At 46.2% G+C, this 17,530-nt stretch overlaps 1 protein-coding gene across 7 annotated transcripts in view; it reads left to right on the top strand.

The window, feature by feature from the left end:
- Positions 1-17,530, top strand: part of ARMC9 (armadillo repeat containing 9) — a 123,545-nt gene that overhangs the window by 90,146 nt on the left and 15,869 nt on the right. For 4 of the 7 annotated variants that reach the window (XM_072996330.2, XM_072996332.2, XM_078389737.1 and 1 more), the window contains 4 exons: positions 1,088-1,203; positions 8,444-8,574; positions 10,405-10,540; positions 16,630-16,810. In XM_072996330.2, the coding sequence (XP_072852431.2) occupies positions 1,088-1,203; positions 8,444-8,574; positions 10,405-10,540; positions 16,630-16,810 (564 nt within the window). The remainder of the gene's footprint in view (positions 1-1,087; positions 1,204-8,443; positions 8,575-10,404; positions 10,541-16,629; positions 16,811-17,530) is intronic. The other 3 variants (XM_072996333.2, XM_072996335.2, XM_072996331.2) reach the window with 2 other exon arrangements.

Consider the following 17,530-nt stretch of genomic DNA (forward strand, 5'->3'; position numbering starts at 1 on the left):
CTGATAGTCAAGCCACCCTCGCCAATCTTTTGGCAGCAAAATCCAGCTTCGTTGCCAGTGAATGGGATGGAGAGCCGGACAAACAGAGAGCAGCCTTAGGGACCTAACCCCATAGTCCTAAAGGTTTGGACCTCTTGTAGGGGAAGAAGCCCCTGCGCGGCTTCCTAAGGAGGCTCAGCTAAAGGACCCCAGTGCCCCCCCAACTGATGGCCAAGCAACAGGCAGGGCAGGCAGGATCAGAAACCCCAGCGGCGACACGTGATCTACGTAAATAGCCAGGTTTTGAAACAGGACAGCTAATCCTTTTTTGTGGCTGTCAAACCTTCCTCCACGGAAAGTAAAACTGGACTGTGCCCCACACCTCCAAAGCTTATGGGTTGCCCATGTCGTAATCTATCCACCTGGGGTGTTCTGGGCAGAAGAGGGAAGTGACCCCCCACACACATACAAACACACACACAAACCTGCATTTGCTGGTTTGGAATCCATGTTTTCCCAGCAGGTACTGCCAAGTGATCCTTTATTATGCTCCTTCCCGTCCATGTCGTAATTGCTCTTGCTGTACTCTAAGCTCTGAGCTGCTCCCTTGGAGTTGAGTGAGCCATGCATACCCTGGGGGGCAGGATGGGGCCACTTTTTCTCTCCGCCGCCCCCCCCATCTCCTATGCCCTGTGGGAAACTATAAGCAAAACTGCTGAGCGCTCCCCCCCCCTTTCTTCAAACTGTTCCTTCCCTTTTTTGAAAAAGAGATTGTCTATTTTAATAACAAAGCATAATACAACAAACCCTAAGGCCAAAAAAAGAATCTACAACAGAACTTAAAAGAAATGTGGTGTATGGCTATCGACAATAAATTAACGTGCGAAAATTCAAAAAGGAATATTGAAAGTAAACCATTTTAAGGAACTCGGGGGGGGGGGGAGAATTTTAGTATATGTGTTTGGGAAAGGGAAAAGTCATACCCCAGGACAAGAATCATGACATTAAAAAAGGGGAAAGAAAAACCCCAAGGGTGATGGGGAACACCGGATGTGTTATGTATTTTGTGTTTCATTTTGAAACTGTTGTTTTCCTTTCCTTATCTCAGATCATGACCAATACCCCAAGAGCCAAAAAGAAGCCGGTTCCCAGCGTTCACCAGAGCGTAGATGAGCCTCTCCAGACACCGGTAACGCCTGCCCATCACAGGGCTGCCTACCCAACGTAAGTCTGGGCAAACAGATCCAAAGCTGGAACCAAAGCGTTTTCTTCCACCCTTCTTTCTCCTACAAAGATTTGTAGAAATATTCCGATGAAATAAAACCTTCCAGATTAGACACAGGAGATTGCCCTCGCCTTTTTTTTTAAAATGCTGATTTAGAATGACAAAGTCCTGGAGAATTAAGTCCCCCAGTCAGGTTGAAAGTGATGCTCAGGGACTTCTTTCTTGTGCCTTGATTGTGTCAGAGCCAGAATGTGAAACGAAGAGGTATAGAATTCAGGAGAGGCACCCGCTTCGATCTTTCTTGAAAGACAAAGGAGGCTTCTAGCCCCCCTTTTTTTCCTTTAGTTGTAAAGCTACAGACAACACCCATGGAAATTTTCAGAGTTAGAGTGGTAGCGGAATACGATCTCCAGTTCCTAGGGATGGAGTTTGAGTCCCCCAGTTCACTCTTTCTCCCATGCCATGCCTCGGAAAAATAGAATAAACGAAACAGTATGGTACAAAGTACAGAATAAATTATGCAAAAAAGACAGAATATGTGAACACATCTGGCATGTCCCAGATGCGGAATCACTAGGAAGGCCATGGCAGATGTGAGGCCAGCATCCAGATCTCCTGTACCCAAACTTCACAGAAGGGGTGGAAACTGAGGGTGGATTTTAAGAAGGCCAGTGAGAGAGAGAAAATACTCGTGGCATCAGCTGGCAATAAGGGCAGAGATGTTTAAGTGAGACCTTCTGGTGGCTCAGGGTGATGGAAAGGCGGAAATGTTTAGATATATCGAGAATACCAATTCTTCAGAAGATTTGGCAGTGTTCCTTAGCAGGAGCAAGGACTGTGGATAACTCTTTTGCTATGATGACCCATGGCTGATCCCTTCTGGTTTGTATTACAGCCCTATTTAATGCTGCAGCCTTTTACCCAAACATCAAAACATCCCCAGGCATATTCTGTCCCTTCTTTATACAGTATAGAGAACCTTACAGGCACTGGTCTAGTAAGGACACTGGAAGATGCTTCTGTGTGCTAGGTGCCAAGCAGCCTTCCTGCAGTGCTTGATGGTGGGAGAGACTGCGGTGTTGCTGTTCGCCATCCTACCTATTACATGAGCTGAGGATCACTCTAGGAGTGGGAAGGAGGGATACACAACCTTCCCAAAAGGCAAACAAAATTCAGATTAAAGGTTAAGCTTTGTGAGAAGAAAACTGGGTGAGCACGTGGGAGATTGAAAACCATTGCAGAATTTGATAGTCAGCATCAAGAGTTCATAGCTGGTAGGACTGGGGGCATGGCGTACCATTTGGGAGACTTGCGCAGCTGCATTCTGTATTGCCGTAAGAATAGCAGTGGACATGTTGTCTTGAGGGGTCAAGGAGAAACTATCCCCTGGAAAAAAAAGGTTGGGAAATAGGATACTGATATTATCCCTTATAGATGCACAACCTCAGTGGCAGGTATACGAGAGTAGACTCTGAGGGAGATCACCCGAACTCGCTTTGTTAAGTTGATTTGCCTTCCGAGGCAACCTTCCTCCACCTCTTGCCTTCCAGAGGTTTTGTACTACAACCCCCATCAGCCCTAGCCACCATAACCAGCAGTCCAGAACACTGAGAGAGAAAGTCCAGAGATAGTTGAAGAGCAGCAAGTGGGGGAAGAGAGCTCTGGAGTGTCCCAGGCTGAGTGGGCACCTGTGTGTACAGAGTAACAAGGGATCTCTAACCACAAGAAATGCTTAAGAGGCGCTCTGAAGGTCAGGAAGACATAAGAACTCTTTAAAATGGTTGTAGATCAAAAGCTTTTGAGCTAACAGTGCAATGTGGCTGCAAAAAAGGCAAATGCAGTTTTAGGATGCAGGGACAGAAGTACTGTACAGCCTCCAATTCCCATGAGGTCCTATATCCCCTCTATTCAGCACTGGTTGGGCCTCATCTAGAGGACTCTGTTCAGTTCTGGACACCGTACTTGAAGGAGGATGCCAACAAACTGGAGCAACCTCAGAGGAGGGCAACAAGGGTGATCAGGGGACTGGAAAACCAAACCCTAGGAGGAAAGAACTGGGCATGTTTAGCCATGAGAAAAGATGGAGGGGAGAGAGGATAGCACTTTTCACCTACAAAGGAGGGGCAGGATCTGTTCTCAATCATCCCAGAGTGCAGGGCACGTAAGAATAGGCTCAAGCAACAGGAAGCCAGATCTCAGTTGAATATAAGGAAAACCTTCCTAACTGTTAGAGCAGTACGACAATGGAACCAATGACCTCAGGCGGTGGTGAGCACTCCAATGCTGGAGGCATTCAAAGTAAAATTAAGCAACCCTCTGTCAGATCTGCTTTGATTTGGATTCCTGCCTTGAGCAAAGGGATTGGACTCAATGGCCTTACACGTGCCTTTCCAACTCCATTATTCTATGATTCGATGAAAAGCCAGGAGCAGATAGGCTGCTGTTTTGAGAACAATCCTGTCCTCATAACGCTGCTCTAAGATTTACGGCAAGATAATGTGTGCATGCATACATGCATGTATGCTTTCAGCATTCAAAAGCACGATGTACATGTGGTGGGCTTGTTCAAAGAAGCTCGTTTCCCGAGGTTCCTTTTCCCCCCCTGTGTTCTTATCAAAGGTAATCAAAGTGGACAATGTCCGTTGGAAGGATGTTCTGATTTATGGAAGGATTGGCCCTTATCTAGCTAGTTCTCAAGGTGTCGCCACTGTTTTCCTTCTGATATTTCCGGTACGGTGTGTATCTCATGGCAGCCGGCATGCCAGGCAACGGGCAGCCTTAAGCCTGCAGAACCTCAAGCAGAGGCATGTGTGAAACCGCACGGGTCGGTTGCTATTCTTGGCAGGTAGGTCTTTCTCCCGTTTTTCTCAGTGCTCTAAGCCCAGAAATGTTGAGTCCTTTTTCATATTAAAATATATGGATTAAGCTTATTCATTAAAAAAAAAGTATGAGGAACAAGAACGCCAGACCTTCTGACACTCACTTGATCCTCTCCCATTTATTTACGTTAGAACAGCACCCATGCATTGCAGGTAGGTTTCAATGGTTTTGATGAAATATTTCTTACTTCTGTATCTCTTTGAGTTGCCTTTGTCTTGCTCCCACGTTTGCAGAAACCCCTTGGGGGAAGGGGGAAGCAGGACTCTTTCCAGTTTAACAGATGCCTCGGAGAAGTTTCAAGACACCGACAAATTCCACAGCTCCCTTCTTTGCTTGCCTCTCTTTCTCTCAATTTGCACAACAGAAAAGGCCCTCTTTCCCATCCTAACCCAACGAGCCTTATTAGACCATCGTGCAGTAACCTGAGCTCTCCCTTGCTCTCCGCAAGAGCAGGCTGGCCTTTTTTGGGAGATGACAGTCCCTCTGAGAGCATGGTCCTGAGCCGTATAGGGGGGCCCTGTGAGCCGAACCTACCGGCTTGAAACTGGCTTGGTATCTCAAGGGCCATCATGAGGTGCGAGTCTCCAGCAGGAAAGCAAGCCAAGCTGCCTTGTTGCCGGCCAGACCTGGGTTCTAAGATTCTCTGGCGAGGAATCAGGCATAAGACGCAAACAGTTGGACCCAAGGCCCAATTTTATTTGAATAGCAGCAAAGAAAAAGGTCAGCTTGGGACTTCTCTTAAAAGCAGAGAAAGACCCCGAACATATAGAGTACATACATTTTTATAATGATACAGTCAAAGAGCCATAAAATGCTATGATTCTGTTGGTCAACTGTACCCCAACTTTGGATCCAGTCCCTCATTGGGTAGTGATGGCAACTAAATTAACCTATTGGCTATCTATAGATATGCAGACCTTGTGTCCCTGTGTCCTTGGCTTATGTTCAGGAAGTGTCTAAATGTCTGGGGAAAGAATCTTATCTTTTGTTATGTTTATGTGTTTTATTCCTGGGCCCTGATAGATTTCCTTCCTTCTCTGGGTCCCTGGTGTGCATGTTTTGGCCTGTCATGGCTGGTTTCCTCCTGCCTGCCTTCGAGGACCAGACCATCTGCCAGGTCAAAAGGAGGAGGATGGGCCAAACAAGTGTGTGACAACAATGTTCCATACCATGCGTGAATGTTCCTCTCTTTGCCTGAGCTACGTGTGAATGTTTCTGGGCCTAGTTTCTCTGAGGCCTGTGTTTTCTCTGCTAAAGGTTATACAGTGGTGCCTCACTTAATGGGTGCCCCGTTTAACGACGAAACGGCATAGCGATGAAGATTTTCCCTAGGGGGAAAAATCGCTTTGCGATGATTGGTTCGCTGTTTCGCTTACCGATTATCGCATAGCGATGATTTTCCAACAGCTGATTGGCGGTTTCAAAATGGCTGCCGGGTAAAAAAATGGCTACCTGCTGTGTTAAGGGACGGATTCCTCGCTTACCGGGCAGCGAAAATGGCCGCCGTATGGAGGATCTTCGCTTAAAGGTCAATTTTAAGCCCATAGGAACGCATTGAAGGGGTTTCAATGCATTCCTATGGGCTTTTTAAAATCGCATAGCGACGAAATCGCTTTGCAGCGATTTTTGCTGCACCAATTAACGTCGCTATGCGAGGCACCACTGTACTAAAATCTAGTTCGATTCTGCTCCGGTATCAGCCCTGCCTCATGTCCGGTACCTGCTTTCTTTCTGGATCTCAGTCTCGCCTTCTAGTAGGTAGAGCACATTGCTGCCCATCAGATCATGGTCCTGCCGGCTTTCTCAGAGAGCGCAAGGTCTGCTCCACTAGGCTCAGGAAGCTTGGCTGCCTTGCAGCTGCTTCGGCAATTCTGTCCCATCACACTTCCTCCTGGTGTCAGCGCCCGGAGGAGGGGAGGGCTTGCTGATTGCTTGCCTGCTAGGTAGCCAGGGATGGATGAGCCCTCCTGCCACAGAGTCCCATCACCGGCTGCTTTGCAAACCATCCGTCCCTTCATTTTTATTATCCACTGTCTGATGGAGAGGAACAAGCACTGCAGAGAGAACCCCATCCAGATGGCTCCGGCTTAACCCAGCTTGCTTTCTGAGTCAAGCAACCAGCTTAAAATAAACCAGTTTATAAAATAAAGGGAGTTTAGATTTACTTCCCCAGTGCCCAGGAAATACACAGCTTGGGAAAGTTCCTGTGGTGGGTTACGGCTCTCACCATCCTCCAGTTGTAACATGGCAACTGGCCACATTCTTAAGTTCATTTGTTAGAGCTGAAAAGGATGGATATCGGTCCATTCATGTCTGCACTCCAAGAGAGAGAAACAGCAGTGGCACATTGGTCTGCTCGGAATGTAGGGTTTATCATAAAAGGAGACCATTCTGGGAAAGGTGGAACAGCATCTACGTAGTCACTGCTGAGCCAACGGGATGGGCTGTCCCTCATTCTCTGCAACAGCCAGGAGGAATGGCTGGCAAATCAGTCATTTAGAGGTTAAAAATGATCACTTCCACATACAATTCATGCTGCATCTATTATTAGGGAACGAGTGTGCATGTAGGGATCGGTGTCATGCATCACACAGTGCAGAAGAGACACTGGTTTCACAAGGAGCCTCATGGCACAGTAATTAAACTGCAGTACTGCAGCCAACACTCTTTGCTTCCCCCCCCCCACACCTTCTTGCAGCACACATTTCCAATTTGGTGTTTTCAAACCTAGCCAGCAAGCCTGTCTAGATTTACGAAAACATGGGCTTCGGGAGAGCCATGCTGAAATGGGACAGCCGTACAACTCACATTGTTGTCCTTTATTTTTATAGTCCCATTTCTCCCAGATGGCAAGAGCAGGGTTCAAGATGTTTTAAAAAGCAAACTTGAACAGATGCAAGCCTTTAAAAACTCATATGTGTGCAAACTCCAGCGGGTAAGCAACCGCCAGCCCTAAGGCTACGTTGAGATTCCCAACCTAATTTCTGAAACTCTGCAAGAAATCCGTTCAAAGGTCTGGCAGGAGCAAACAGGTCCTCCCTCCAGCAGCTCCCAGGCACGGAAAGAAGACAAGGGACAAAACAAAGTGGCAGAACGAGAGAGAGGAATCAGAAGTAACTCTGCCCGTTCGGAAAGCCAGAGTGGTGGTGTAGATCCCGTCCCCGTTCAGCCTTGGAAACTTGCCGAAGAGGTGTGGCCATGGGAGAGCCACCTCTTAAATATCTCACATAACTCTTGCAAACCCTAGTAGGATTGGTTGTTGTGGGTTTTTCGGGCTTCTTGGCCGTGTTCTGAGGGTGGTTTTTCCTAGCGTTAAAATACTGGACAACACCAGCAATCATTACGTCAGACTGCACAGGGAAGCCATTGAAATCCACAAGCACCAGAAAAACTTCAATAAAAAAGAGGAAAGTTTGAAACTCAACAAAACTTGGCTCCCAGCTCTCAAAAATACAGCATGCAAAAGGTCACGAACTCTACCCAACCACAAGGTCAAGGGGATCGCTACCATCAACCACAGTGACAGATAATCTCCTTATCACAACAGTACACACACAACAAAACACACTAATCACCCATCCACAGAAAACAATACACCCACAACAATATACACTAATCATCCCATCTCACAGCCATAAATACTCCACGCCCTAGCCAAACTACACAAGAGCACAGTTTGCTGTCCTCTGAAGATGCCGGCCACAGAGACTGGCGAAATGTTAGGAAAAACCATCCTCAGAACACGGCCAAGAAGCCCGAAAAACCCACAACAACCATTAGATCCCGGCCGTGAAAGCCTTTGCAAATACCTAGTAGGATTGCTGTGAATCAGGTGATTTGAGGCCACGTAAGGGCATTTTTCCTTTGCCCCTCCTGGCTGCTGGCCTTAAAGAGAAAACAAGGCTCCACACTCCTGTCCTAAAAGTAGAGGGTCCGTAGCTTAGTCGCCAGAGCTCATGTCTGGGTATGCCAACGGCCTGTCGTCCATTTCCTCCTATCTCTCTGGAGAGAAATCTTAAGAAGCAGGAAAGGCCTCCATTCCAGTTCATAAGACAGTGATGTCCTGCTGGGGTGGATAATATGGGACTGCATCAAGGCAGAGCCCTCTTCCAGATGTTTTGAATTGCAAGAAGCTAGAAGAGCTGTCCTCTAAAACATCTGGAGGGCACCAGATGGTCTGGTGCCTCACAGCGGCTTCTGTACGGAAGTGGGAGGCTGCGCTGATGAGGCTGGTAATAGCCCGCCGTACCAAATGGCTCTCTTCTCTGTTACAGGAAATGAGAGAGGTAATAATCTATGCACAGTAATCATTCTTGACGGCAAGCCTTCACCACTCTGTGATTTCATTTTCTTCCCCAGGACAGAAAACGATGCCCTGTCTTCCTGTAGCAATGCCCAGGACAGCCATGCCCAGGCTGGGCAGAACGCCAGCCCTACAACGCATCGTGGGAAGAGACCCAACCTTTCAGAGCTTTGCTTCTCTTTGGCATGTAAGGGTTTGGTGGAAATGTGCCTGATGATTTTGAGTTTCAGCCAGCCATTCAGCCAAGAATCACTGAACAGTCCACTTGGGTCTAGGTATTATTTCCAGTACTCGCTGAGGGCTGGAGGTTAGGCGGGCCACCAGGTGGATTTGCTACACAGCGCCAAGGCAGACATTGGGCTGGAGATTGGGGAACTAAAGGATGGCATTAGGTAGCCAAGGACCAGATAAATCTATTACAAAAAAGCAAGCAAACTGATTTGCAACATGTGAAAGGAGGTAAGCTCCTGTTAGGACAAACAGTCATCTTTCACGCCCTGTAAGAGTTCTGCTTCTAATCATGTGTGTCTATTTCGGTCTTTAATTGCCTGTAAACTGCCTAGAACAGTGCTTTGGCACTAATGGGGTGGTATAGTTAATTAATTAATTAATTGCTGTAATATCCACTTCCAGCATTGGGATAGAACACATGGTTTCCTTGCCAGAGATAGGTTCAGATGTATAATAATAAAAATAAAAATAAAAATAAAAATAATAATAATAATAATTATTATTATTATTATTATTATTTTTATTTTTATTTTTATTTTTATTTTTATTTTTATTTTTATTTTTATTTTTATTTATTTATTTATTTATTTATTTATTTATTTATTTATTTATTTATTTATTTATTTATTTATTTATTTATATGCCGCCCATGTGGCAGCCAGGGCCACGCTGGGCGGTTTACAACAGTTAAACAAAGAGAATAACAAAATAATACGTATACAAAATAATAATAATACAATTGGGGCACAAATCAAATACCATAAAGTGCAGTAATACATATACCGTATAATAAATTACAATTAAAAGCACAACATATACAAGACAAGAAGCATGGGGGTGTGATGGGTGATATCTCCATCTAACGAGCCTATTCAGACCAGGGCGAAGTGAAGCCAATCTGGAGCAGATATCTGGGGTCTCCTCCCAACTCCCATCAGACTGGAGAAGCTCCTTGGAAGAGTAGCGAAACATTTCAACCTAATAAGAAAGAAGTCCAGTGGCCATGACTTAACGTCCAGAGCCAAACAGGACATTTTGCCTTCTAGACTTCACTGAAAGGACCAAGGTGGCAGCTGTACCAGCCCCTGACCATTTCAATTGGGCTTCCAGAGGAGAAAGTCTGGCTCAGTCGTACCCCCTTTTTACTTATCTCAAAGGTGGATGCCATTTGGGGGCACTCCGCGTGGTGTAGTGGCTAGAGAAATCGACTCCGGACACCTGAGGTCAAATCCTGGGCTCTGCCATGGGAACTCACTGGGTGTGTAGTGTGGGTGTGGGTGAAACTGGTAAAGCCACTCCTTAAGTATCTCAGTTTCTCTGAAGACCCTATTGCTTGAAAGTCAGTTGTAACTTGATGGTACATAACAATAATAGACATCAATTGCATGTTCTCCTTCAAATCCAAATCTGCCATGGATCAAACTAGATTGGTGTCGTAATGTCCACGGTATATCTTAACATATATATGGGGACTGTGATGTTAACGTTTAATATTTAGTTTTAATTTTCGATTATTATGTTATTTTGATGTTCTTCTGTTAGGCGGCCAGAGTAGTAGCTCTGCTACTAGTTGGGCGGGATAAAAATGTGAGTTGGTTGGTTGGCTGTCTGTCTGTCTGACTAGCTGGTTGTGTTGGGTTGTGTTGGGTTGTGTTGGTTGGTTGGTTGGTTGGTTCGTTTAAATGCAAGGTGAAAATGAACCCCCAGGCAGGGGAGCAAGCAGCTGTTTCAGGGAAGATGCAAAGCACCCCCTTCCAACTGTACAACTGTTCTGCTTCCCCAACAGCAGTGGAGACAGAAGCCTCCGGAGTTTCCTTTGGGCGTCCTGCGTCAGGGCGGTGCCTCCCGTCCACTGCTGATGTCCTGTCTCTCCATTCCCCCGGCCTTTCCCAGGACAGCGCCGACGGGCTTTCCGCCGACAGGTATGCCAGCAGCTATCAGCCTTCAGGGGGTCATAACTTGTGAAAGAGCGGCAATCCTGCTGAGAAACGGTTAAGAAAGAAATCGGAAATGCAACACGCCGGATGACCCTGCCTTTGTACAGATTCGCGGGGTTAACCCAGGAATTTGTGTACCACTCCGGTCAGCGCAGCTTGCTGAATGAAGCATGAAGGGAGTGTGAGTCAGCGTTTTCTTATCTTTGTCCCGTCTGTCCGTGTTTGCACGGCCTTCCATTACAAAAGGTGGTTTAAAATGGCAGGCGTTGCAATGTGATCACCTACCTGTGCCAAATGGGAATCTGGGTGGGTTTGTTTGTTTCCTGCACTCTTAAAATATTTTGCTAACCCGTTCTTGCTGTAACCTCAGCATCATTTTTCTTCCTGCGCTTTCGGTCATGTGGCAAACCCTTGGTGGTCTGGCTTGCAAAGTGCAGAATTGGGGCCACCTTTTGGAAACTTGGATTGGTGAGGGATGGGCAGCCTGTCTCCCCACAAAGGCTGTAACCACATACTTTCCCCCTGCCCCCTGTATTACTCAACCACCTTCAAAATGGTGCTTTCCAAAGATGGGGGTTCAGTGAAATGCCCCCTTTATTTTGCAAGGCGGTTAACAAGAGAACCTGTGAGTTCATCTGGCCTTCTTCGGTGCCCCCAGGGTGATTTCAGCTACAGGAGGAGGGGTTCCCTAATACTGTAGAGTTCTTGATATATGTGAGATGTTGAAATAATACATTGCCACCCCTCAGTGGGTTTGCGTGGCCGGTGCAGATTTGAACCCAGGCTTCCTGATTCCTCGTCTGTCTTTCTGCCCTGCATACACACCACAAATCCGTTGGGTTGACACGAGGCAGAAATGACTGACAGCACAGGACAACAAGAAGAAAGATGGGTTGAGTAAGTCAAGGGTGGGCAAGCCGCAGCTCATGGTCTGAATGTAAATCCACCCACCCAGGCCCAGAGGCAGCCACCCTTGGGGTCCCTTGGGGCCCTTAGGCCCCACCGTCCATTTTTATTTTGTGTTTTGGACCCCAAAGGTGCCCTTGTTCTCTCTTGGGGGAGGGCTGGGAGCCAATATTGGCGTTCCCTAACATCTCTTCCTCCACACTCCGGCCAAAGGGTTTGTAATTTCTTGTTAATTGATGGACTTCTTCAGTTTTTTGGGTTTTTTTTTAAATAAAGGCTTTTAAATTGAAAATATTTAAGAAAAAGAAAAAGAAAGAAATATTCTTTCAACTTTTGAAAATTAATTCGGGAGGCTCCGAGTCAACCTTTCAGAGCTACCACTGGGGATCCTGGGGAAACCTTTTTATGTACAGAGCCATGTACATCTACCTTATTCAGAGTCCAGCAATCCGCCTGGTTGTTGCAGGTGTTGGCAAAGGCCAGACATCCTGTGGCCTCACACATCCCAGCCTGGACTGTGGAGAGCTGGCCTCAGGTCCCATTAAACCACCCCCCTCATATATATATATATATTTTTCAATTTAAAAGCCTTTATTAAAAAAACCCAAAAAAACTGAAGAAGGCCATCAATTAACAAGAAATTACAAACCCTTTGGCGGGAGTGTGGAGGAAGAGATGTTAGGGAACGCCAATACAGTGGTGCCCTGCATAGCGACGTTAATCCGTTCCAGGATTAACGTTGCTATCTGGAAACATCGCTATACAGAAAGGAAAACCTCATAGGAACGCATTAAACTCGGTAAGCGAGGGCAGGGCGCGAAAACGCTGCGGGCGGCCATTTTCTACACCCGGCAGCCATTTTGGAACCGCCGATCAGCTGTTTCCCTAACATCGCAATGCGAAGATCGGTATGCGGATTCGTCGTTAAACGGTGCGCTCATTAAGCGAGGCACCACTGTATTGGCTCCCAGCCCCCCCCAAGAGAGAACAAGGGCACCTTTGGGGTCCAAAACACAAAATAAAAATGGAGGGTGGCTGCCTCTGGGCCTGGGTGGGTGGATTTACATTCAGACCAGTTTTTTGGGTTTTTTTAATAAAGGCTTTTAAATTGAAAAATATATATATATATATGAGGGGGGTGGTTTAATGGGACTTGAGGCCAGCTCTCCACAGTTGAGGCTGGCATGTGTGAGGCCACAGGACGTCTGGCCTTTGCCAACACCTGCAACAATCAGGCGGATTGCTGGACTCCAAATAAGGTAGATGTACATGGCTCTGTAAATAAAAAGGTTTCCCCAGGATCCCCAGTGGTAGCTCTGAAAGGTTGACTCAGAGCCTCCCGAATTAATTTTCAAAAGTTGAAAGAATATTTCTTTCTTTTTCAAAAAAAAAGTAACAAACATCTGTGAAAACCTTAAGGGCAAGGAGCCTGGCCGCCATTAACCAATTGTGTGTAGGACTCATTGGCAGGCTCCATGTGCCACGCTGGGGACTTCAAGACCAGATGATCTGCAAGGTGCCCTTTTGGCTCAGTCTATTAATTTGAGGAGATGGAAACATCATGAGAACCTCAGAAGAGCTTTGTGCTGAATCAGGCCGAGGGCCGGTCTCGTCCGGCTCCCTGTATCTCCCCGTGGCCCCACCAGATAGATCACAAGATCCCTGTCTTCTGATCCTCTTCCCCTTTGAAAAGGGAAGCTGAGATTCCTTCACTTTACTTACCTTGTGCCCTTCATTTTTGCACATTCGATAGGAGCTTTTGAAGGGCTCCCGCTGTCTCCTCGGGGCCCTGCTTGGACCCATGTTGGCTTGTCTTTTGATCCCCCGAGAGTTCCTCACTCTCTTTTGTGCCACTTATCTCGGTTAGCCTTGCCATTCAGGCAACCGCAGGTCACACAAACCTGCGTCGTAATATATTCAGGTATTGGGAAAGTGCCATAGCGCACGAGGGAGGCCACTGCCTTGGGCAAATAGATTTGGATCTCGCATCACCACCCAGGAGGAACGGCACCTGGCTTGTGCGTGGGGGAAAGGTGGTCTAGAAGCACCGTCGACGTGTGGACCCATGGGCCTGATCCTGTGAACATGTTTGGCTGCAGGTAGAAGAGACAGGGAGGTTGCAAAGATAGGAAGGTTCTTGGAAAATACTTTTTCCGTAGCCCATTCCTTTTCCGTAACAGGAAAGCCACCTGCGTCGCTTACACTAGTACCAGTTTTCCTTCGCAAACACGTGAAGTCCAATGAAAGTCCAGACAGGAAGTGCCTGCGTTTGTGGTCCGCTCGTTCCCACCACACCTCAGGAAAAAACTTAAGCTCACTTTGGAAACCTTCCTTGAAGCATCTAGAGAAAACATTAACGTTTTTTTTAAAAAGCTTCCACCCACCCTTTCTGTACTCACGAGCAGCAGCGTATTGCTCTTTCTTAGAAATAGAAATGAAAATTCATGAGACTCTTGATAAGCTGTGTGAGTCTCTGGTATGCAGCACCTTGTGATTCTGGCTAAGTAGGTTCCCCCATCATCACCTGTTCAGGTATGTGCCATACCTGAACGCTCCCCTGGTGTGATTTTTCGAAGAGATAAGATTCGATCTAATGTTTTCTGTCCTGGGTGGGGCGGTGAGAGTGCTTTGTTCTTGTGCTCGTTCAGACGCTCCCAGAGCTTTTCGTGGCTTATGAGTCACAGAACAACGAGCGCACAATATTCCTTCTCCGCTGGTTGGCATTTCTTCATGTTGGCTTCCAGCCAGAAAGCAAACAGGAGCAGGAGGGGAGCGCTGGCGGATCAAGACGTACGTCTTTGGGAGAAGAGGGGGCAAAGGGTGTGGGCGTCTCAGTAGCTTCTCTTGCTGTTTGCCCAAACTGTCAGTGTGACGTCTCTAGCGGAGAGGCCTCTGACGTTTTGTCCTCTGGTGACTTTATGGCGCTTTTTTTTCATCTCTGAAAGTGTCGGAGATCTATGTTGGCAGTGTGAAATGAGGCGGTGGACATTTGGGGCTCAAATGCATGATCTTCCAGTGTGAAATCCCATGGGGCGTGTTATCAATGGGAGGAGATTGTTGCTGGAAGACAAAGCCCTGCCATTGCAGGCATCGGGTCTTGGGTTCAGCACCTGGCGCCTCCCGCCCAAAAGCTCGGGTGGCTTTTATTTACATACATGCATGTATACATTTGGATGGATGGATGGATGGATGGATGGATGGATGGATGGATGGATGGATGGATGGATGGATGGATGGATGGATGGATGGATGGATGGATGGAAAGAGAGAAATGGATGGATGGATGGATGGATGGATGGATGGATGGATGGATGGATGGATGGATGGATGGATGGATGGATGGATGGATGGATGGATGGATGGATGGATGGAAAGAGAGAAATGGATGGATGGATGGAAAGAGAGAAATGGATGGATGGATGGATGGATGGATGGATGGATGGATGGATGGATGGATGGATGGATGGATGGATGGATGGATGGATGGATGGATGGATGGATGGAGAGAGAGAGATGGATGGATGGATGGATGGATGGATGGATGGATGGATGGATGGATGGATGGATGGATGGATGGATGGATGGATGGATGGATGGATGGAGAGATAATACGGTTCAACGCTGTCCCATTCTGTAAACAGATTACAGGATTCACCCTGAGATAGTGAGGTTTTCTGTGCAGCTTCACAAGCATAGCAGTTGTTGCTCCAGGACACCTGCATGTAATGTTTACATCAAGGCTGCACTTGTTTGTATCAAGCCACGAGCTTAGTGTTTTGTAGGGTGCAACGAGTAGAGCGGTCTTTGCTCCGAGTGTAAGGGTCTAGAATTTGACATGTGAAATATCCCCATGTTCCCAATGGGAACAGAGAGAGAGAAAAAAACCACAGCAAGAGACAAGCAAATGAAGAATTTATTTCATTTATTTAAATTGTTTTTCCCCTCAGCTTTGTCCTAAAACACAGGGATGTGGTGGCGCTGCGGGCTAAACCGCAGAAGCCTTTGTGTGCTGCAGGGTCAGAAGACCAAGCAGTCGGAAAATCGAATCCACGCAACGGAGTGAGCTCCCGTCGCTTGTCCCAGCTCCCGCCAACCTAGCGGTTCGAAAGCATGCAAATGCGAGTAGATAAATAGGGACCACTTCGGTGGGAAGGTAACAGCGTTCTGTGTCTAAGTCGCACTGGCCATGTGACCACGGAAGATTGTCTTCGGACAAAACGCTGGCTCTATGGCTTGGAAACGGGGATGAGCACTGCCCCCTAGAGTCGAACACGACTAGACAAAAATTGTCAAGGGGAACCTTTACCTTTACCTTTACCTTGTCCTAAAAAGGACCCAAGGTGGCTTGCATCCTTAAAAGACAATATTACAGCTAACAACAGTGAATATACAAACACTACCCAACAAATATAAGAAACATAAGCAACGCCAAAACACATTCGAAGCAGTAAGGTACAGCCATCTATTACAAAATCCCATTTAGGCAGCTGGCCATTAAGGGCTTGAAGAGAAAGGTGTTTTTTTTCCATTATCATATACTTTGGCAATTACTGCTAAGAATGAGGGCTAGAATAATTAAACTTAAATGCATTAAGAGGAAAGATGACTTATATGTGATAGATACTTAAACAAATTGTTGGCTACGGTTTGTTTCATAGATTGTCAAATATTTTGTGATTGGGCTAATGTCAACCAATATGAAATCTGTGGTATCCTTTGAAGGCTAATTTGGTCAGTTTGCAAAATTTCTTGCACTCCCAGAATGTTCCAGAGTCTTTACCCAGCATCATCTTCTGCCTCTCCCGCCCTGTTGGGCTTGTTTGGCTTCACCTAATCGAAAGGTTACAGTACTGGAAGAATGAAGAAACACATCCAGATGAAGAAATAATAAAAAGATACTGGACTGTGCAGGAATGGACAGACTGACATTAAAAATCAAAGGGAAGGAACTTGTTTTATCCATGGCTAGAGGCACGATGTATAGATTAAGGACTTAATATGTATTGTAGATGTATTAACAAATGACTATAAGTGGAACTCAGGGGGCACGATGTTAAACAAATATGGCAGACTTTGTAAATAATAATAATAAAAATATTTTTTTACAAAAAAGGTTACTTCATCTTTCTAGTTTGTTCCCTGAATTAATTGCATTTGCCTTCTTTCAGTGATTTCCTTTCTGGTTCCAAGTGCTCCTGTCCTCCAGAATTCCAGAATGCCAGACCCGGAAGAAGAAAGATCCCAGCCACTGCACCCCAGCTTTCCCAGTCTGGACCCCAGCAAACCAGTTGCCAGGTTCTTCTGGGGCATTCACGAGAAGCAGGCAAAGTAAGACCCAAAACTCCACAGGTAGATGTTGTGGCTGGATTGAGACATCCCACGTAGTGCTCAGAAAGGCGTCATTTTTTTCAATTACAACTTTTGCAGCACCGTTGTAGTCCCTAAAAGTAACTTCCTTGATTTTCTGCTTTCTTGTTTGCTGTACCTGTCTTGGGTGTGCAGACTTTGTTTAGAAACATACTGTGTTTGAGAGGTGTTCTAGCTGGCACTATTTCGGTGAACCTAACACTCTATATCTATCTATCTATCTATCTATCTATCTATCTATCTATCTATCTATCTATCTATCTATCTATCTATCTATCTATCTATCTATCTGTCTGTCTGTCTGTCTGTCTGTCTGTCTGTCTGTCTGTCTGTCTGTCTGTCTGTCTGTCTGTCTGTCTATCCGTCTGTCTATCCATCCATCCATCCATCCATCCATCCATCCATCCATCCATCCATCCATCCATCCATCCATCCATCCATCCATCCATCTATACATACATACATACATACATACATACATACATACATACATACATACATACATACATACATACATACATACACCGTCCAATTAGACAACGTCTACTCTGGGAGGCTTACGATCGAAATAGCATAAAAACAATTAAAAGCAACAATTTAAAACAACAATAATGTACAGACACTGTGATTGCCAGTTCAACTATCTAAAGCTGCCTAGCATGTACTGTTCAAACAGTAACTTCAGATTCACAGTTTTAATTC

Source organism: Pogona vitticeps, chromosome 3 (assembly GCF_051106095.1).
Source record: "Pogona vitticeps strain Pit_001003342236 chromosome 3, PviZW2.1, whole genome shotgun sequence".
Lineage (NCBI taxonomy): Eukaryota > Metazoa > Chordata > Lepidosauria > Squamata > Agamidae > Pogona > Pogona vitticeps.